The following is a 5757-nucleotide window of genomic DNA, read 5'->3' as shown; positions in this document are numbered from 1 at the left end:
GCTGGCAGCCAGCAGCCCCTGTGCTGAGGAACTGGGCTGGGAGCGTGCGTCTGGCTAATGAAGGCTGATAGAAAACGCTTGTCTGGACCTGATCCGCTCTCAGGGGACTGCCAGGAGGCAGACTCCCCTCCTTGACACTTTTACATCCAACAAAACCTATTTCTGGCTATTTTCTAGAGAGGCAATCGCTAGGAAGGGACTGGCTTCGTGTTCAGAGGCTGGCGTTGGGTCATTCTGCTGCCACTTTGAGTACTTCATTCAGTGACCCCTGGGTGTTTCAGGGACTCTTCAGCCCAGGAGAGTTTTTTTTCTTTGAGTAGTTCTTTGGAGTTATGATAGAGAAAATCCCCTGACTGGCGCTAAGGCAGCAAGTTTAACCCTACTACATCTTTTTGGGCTTGTCTGCAGGTCGCATCACCCCCTTCTCCCATCGCATTCCGGCGTTTACTAACAGCAAGATGTGATTTAGCCAAGTCTTTGTGGATCAGATTTCCAAAAGATGGCACATCTCCCCGCGTTGGCGGCCAAACCTGCCTCCCTCTCCGCGCCAGATGCTCCCTTGACCTCTCCGTTCGAGCCAGCAGCATCTAATCCCTTGCTTTTCCTTTCCAAACTTTCTGATCCCAACCGCGATAGTGAGAAGGCTCCTCAGGCTGTTTTGAGAGGATGCCAAATCTGAAGGAGATGGTTTCTGTAGATCTTCCCGGTCCTTTTGGTAACCGAGATGAGCAGAAGGTGTCTGCAAAGCTGACTGTCACTTAATGACACCAGCAGCCAGCGGAGGGGGGCTGTTTTAGGGCCTTTAAGAACATCTTGGGCCCCTCACCTCGTGTCCTTGGCCTCCTTCTAGTCCACCTTTATGTCTACGTCCTTCCTGAGTTCCCTTTCCGTACTTCCCAGTGAAGAGAATGGTTCAAGGTGTTCAGATCCGCAAAGGAAAAAGCATGGCAGTTGCTTGGGTGTGTTTTGGGCATGGTCTTTGTCGGGTTTCTAAACTTTTTCAAGGAGGCGGGAAAAAGACCTCACTTCTCTCTTCTTCCGGTGGCATCATTTAGGCCAAACTGGTGGAAGCCTCTTTGGGCAGAGGAGATGGGCCAAGAGCCGTGAGTTTTTCTTGTTCTCCGGTTCTAGGAACTGGAATGGGACTGGCTCTGCAGCTCTTCTCCCTCTGCCGAAGGCTTGGGAAAGGTATTTGACATCCCACCCCCGCCACAGCTGGCTCCTTCTCCCACGTGTGCTCCCCGCTTGACTCAATCCCTGTAAAAGCACCTCGGAGAGGGCTGCGGTGAGGCTTTTCCCGGGGCTGCCTCCCCTCCATCTCCAAGCCTTGGACCTTATTTGAGAAAATTAGGGTCGTCTTCCCTACTTTCTCCTCCTTGAAAGCACTTGCCATCTGTCTTGCTGTGGTAAGAGGAAATCAAATCAGGAGTGGAAAGGAAACCTAGGAGAAGAGCTCCAGGAGAACATCTGCCAGCGACCTGAACCCACCACCAGCCTGGAGAGGAGCTTCGTGGTGTTTGGGTGTTTTTTGATGCTTTACACACAGGGCGATTGTTCCAAAACTGCTGGGATGCTGTTAAGGTTGTGACACATTTACTCCTGTCTAACTTTATGCTAAGTAAGATCCTCAAAAGACAAGAGGCACCAGTTCACAGGACGCCGTCGGAGACTGAGTTCAGCTCTCCAGTCTCCCCTCGAGTATAACGCTCAGCTTGCAGGAGCCTGTTGAGGCAGCCCAGTGGCTGCTGAGCTTTGCTCTGCCGTGAGTCAGTCTCCCGATGAATTAGATTTGTTCTTGCTGGTTTATTTGTGGTTTTGACTCTCTGCTTGGCAGGTACTTTTTTTGGATGAGTTTTTAAGTTCTACTTGGTCCTTCTTTTGACTGCCTCAAAGCCTGGGTCTGTAGAGCCCTTTTTAAAATGGCCAATACTGAGACGAAAAATATTGGACTTCCATTTTGCCTTAATTCTGCAAACATGGCAGAGGACATCTTAGGTAAACTGACATATACTGTACTGGCTGGTTTCTCCCGTTCCTCTAAGTAAGCTTTCTTTGTTCTCTTATTCCTACAGGCAATACTTAAAACAGGAAAGTCTTGACAAGAAAAGGAAAGAGTTCGACACTAATGGCTGGTCATTGCTGAGTAAGAAGAGTCAGGTAGGTTTGTGCAGTCAGAGGTTTGGAGAAGGGGTCTCTCTTCATCCTTGCTTTTATTCTCTGCCCTCATGCACCTTTCCTGGCTGGTTTTCCCCACGGACGTGTTCTCGTGGTGACTCTAGGGGTTGAACAAATCCCAAATCTTTAGTGGCAGGCTGCTTTGCTGCAGATTCCCATCCAGCCCTATGTGGAAGTAGGGAGGCTTTCCTGCGCCCCGCTGCCACCTCGATTGCTGCCCACCCTCTTGTCTTCATTTCCCCTTACTCACGTTGGCGTTCGCCCGTCCCTGCTGATCTGCCTCGTTAGGATTCGTTTGAAGAGAGGTCCTTTGCTTCAAGCTCTTCATCCTTAGAAGCTGGAAAGTGGGGACTGACTTCTCTGGAAATGACGTTGGGTTTTGTGTCCTTTCTTTAAAGGAAATCCCGCAGCAGATGAACGGCAGCGACTGCGGGATGTTTGCCTGCAAATACGCTGACTGCATTACCAAAGACAAACCCATCAACTTCACTCAGGTAAACCCCACCCTGGCGTGCCCGCCTCGTGCTCGGGGAAGCTGAGCACGTGGCACTTAACTTACGCATATTCTGATTTTTTCCAAATGCCCTTTGCTTCCTTTTCTGTGGGTTTAAAGTGTCCCCAGCCCGCGTGGGGATGGTGCTGCTGCTCCTTGGAGTAGAGCTGACACAAGGCACTGCGGCAGTTCTTTACATGGTACAAAATTGTTCCCCTAAAGCCATCCTCGGGTCTCCTGTTGTACTCAAATCCGTGGGCCACGTCACCGATGCAGCCGGGGAAAGCTCACAAACCCATAACGGGACCCACTCGTGGTGGTAATGAAAGTGGGGCGTTGTAGCCCAAATCCCAGGGAATGTCAGTGTTACTTAACATTGTCGGCCTCCGTGGAGTATCCCATGCGTGAATATTTTACTTCTAATTATTAGAGAGTATCACCAGAGTTACATTTATTACCTAGATCTCATCCACTGTCATGTTTTCAATAATGGGAAAGTCAATTTTCCCCCAAAAAAGGCACCGCTTAAAAAGCTACACCCAGGAGAGTGACCGCTGGATACGTAAAAGACGTGCTGATGGACGTTTTCTCTCTCTCCTCTCTCTTTCCCCCCCACCCAAAGCAACACATGCCCTATTTCCGAAAGCGAATGGCCTGGGAAATCCTTCATCGCAAGCTGTTATGATGACGTTGTGCCGAAAGCCGCTTCCTTGCGAGATTGTATCAGAAGTGCCCAGATTTGCCCTGCTCAGCACCCTGAGCCGTGGCAGGCATGGACCTGCCCGGGGCTTCAGTCAAAGACACAACAAACGAACTCTGTATCATATTTTTGATAAAACACCGTTTACGGACCAAGACGCAATAGAAATGTTTCGAAGCACACTTGCCTCTTTTTTTTTTTTTTTCTTTTTTTTCTCTTTTTTTTTCCTTTTATATTTCAAGACCTATTTTTACAAGCAATTTCAGGTGCTGAGACTTGAAGGGGCAGCTTCGGACATTCAAGGAACTTTTTATTTTTCTGCTTTTTGCAGCTCTTGCTGCCAGCTTTGCCGAGCTGATGGCGTGACTTTCGGCAGGGAGGGAAAGCTGGATTTCAGGGGAGGGGAAGGCACTTATATGGCTTTGGATGCTCTGCACGCTGGGAGAACTTGAAGCCAGGTGGGCAAAAGTCTGTTTGGGGGTGGGTGTAGGGAGCTTTGCTGGTCGAGGAACGTTTTTGATGTGTCCTCTACTCCTGTGTTATCTCCCTTCTGCCCTCAAAGCCAACGTTTTCTCACCCATCACAAACTCTACCCTAATCCTAAGGTGATAAACCGGCACCCTCGGGTCTTGGGACAGCCTGGCCGCGGGCTTCGGAGAGCGGGGCCGGGGGCTGGAGGCAAATTGGGCATCCCTTGAGGGCAGCAGGCAGGAGCTGGGGCATCTCCCCAAGTAACTTGTTTGTTAAATACCGCTTTTGCGGAGTCATTTTTCTTCCCGAGGAATTGGTCTCCCAATTCTTTAGCATCAACTGTTTACGGAATTTCAGGTACAAAAACTGTAGAGTAGAGCCGATGCACCATTGAATTGTTTTGTATATATTTCCAAACCTTTTTTTTTTTTTTTCCTGAGTGACAAAGAACAAAGTCTGTGTGTGTGTTGGGGCTTGTTTTTTTTTTTATTGTGGGTGGGGTTTTTTTTTTTTCCTCCCGCTTCTGCCCTGGCTTTGCCTCCTTCGCAGGAGCTGAGGCCGCGGCTTCTTGCCACCTTTGTCCTTGTGCGGAGGGCCCCAGCTGAGCGGAATGAATCGCTCCTCTTTCTCCGTGATATTTTGCACATGTTTTGCCTGGGGATAAAGGCTGACGCAAGGTCAAAGGTCGCATTGAAGGCAAGGCACCGTAGTCAAGTCGAGAAGTGCTTCCAAAGGTATCCGAGTACGTTCAGCGTGCCGCTCCTAGGAGCCTCGAGGACGAGCTGCCTCCCCATCAATCACGGGGGAAGAAGTAAAATACTCAGAAGCACCTCAACTCTTCCAAAAATGAGATTTTTTTTTTTTTTTTTGGGAGGGGGAATACCCCGATGCTTCTGAACATTTTACCCCCAACGCCTCGCTCTTCTGGGCTTTCTGGTCCATCTCGGACGGGGCTGCGCTGATGCTTTTAGCTGTTTTAATTTATTCTCAAGTGCGATGTGGGAGGAAGCGGCGAGTGTTTGACAAGCTTCCCAAGCCGCTGAACCTGCTTCTTTTCTCTCGTGTACATAACCTTTTTAAGTCTAAGTAAAGAATGAAATAATGTCCACTTTTGTATTTTTTTGTCTCCGGATAGGGAGGGATATTTTATACATTTTTCTCTACCTGTAAGCAGTAGTTTTGTACAAAATTTCTCCCTTTCACCCCTTGCTCCCGCCAGGTTGTGTTCTTTGTAGGCTGATTTTGTTACCCCTTCCCTCTGCCCTCCGTGTGTTTTATACCGAGTTCATTTACTACCTTTTTCTATCTTTTACTGCAAGTAAAGATCTGAGGAAAAAAAAAATTATCTTTTTTTTTTTTTCGTTTGTTTGTGCGTGTGTCATGATTCCCTGTTAAATAAAAGGAGCTGTATCCCTGCACCAGGAGCCGGAACGTCGCTGTTAGTGAGCAGCCCTCGCTCGGGGAAGGTTGTTTTGTGTAATTCACCCTCAAGTTTAAATAAATCACTCTCAGCAGGCTCGGGCGCTCACAATACGGAGGTGTTTTAGCCCGGTTTGATGGAGGAAGGAGCCAGAGCTGCCGCGAGCTGGAGTTAAAAGGCCTTTACAGTCGCGCGCTGGGTGTTATCGCCTTTGATTTTGCTGCTTTCTGGAACTGGAGGTGGTGAGTTGGGAACGGGGGATCCTGTCCCAGTAACCTGCTTTTTAGGGCTTTGTCCCTTCCCACCCCTGGGAAGGAGCTTCCAGCCCCCGCTGCCCGGCTCTGAACCGTAGTTCTGGCCTGAAAGAGCCCCTTACGATGTCCCAGGAACAAAATCAACGAGTCCCTTATTTTTCTTGGCTCTCTGCTCCCCCTCTTCCCCCCCCAAAAAAAAGCCAGGGAGAAAATGGCCCCGTCAAAGGCGGCTTGTGCCTCGCCT

The 5757-nt window shown here is 49.3% G+C and overlaps 1 protein-coding gene across 1 annotated transcript in view; it reads left to right on the top strand.

Annotated features, from left to right (window-relative positions):
• SENP1 (SUMO1/sentrin specific peptidase 1) overlaps positions 1–5757 on the top strand; it is a gene marked incomplete at its 5' end in the record, with an annotated part of 16709 nt that overhangs the window by 9910 nt on the left and 1042 nt on the right. Inside the window, 2 exon segments of the mRNA XM_009705282.1 lie at positions 2073–2157; positions 2574–2686. Coding sequence (XP_009703584.1) covers positions 2073–2157; positions 2574–2686 — 198 coding nt within the window.

Source organism: Cariama cristata, unplaced genomic scaffold (genome assembly GCF_000690535.1).
Source record: "Cariama cristata isolate BGI_N322 unplaced genomic scaffold, ASM69053v1 scaffold22148, whole genome shotgun sequence".
NCBI lineage: Eukaryota > Metazoa > Chordata > Aves > Cariamiformes > Cariamidae > Cariama > Cariama cristata.
This window is presented reverse-complemented; position numbering and strand designations above follow the sequence as displayed.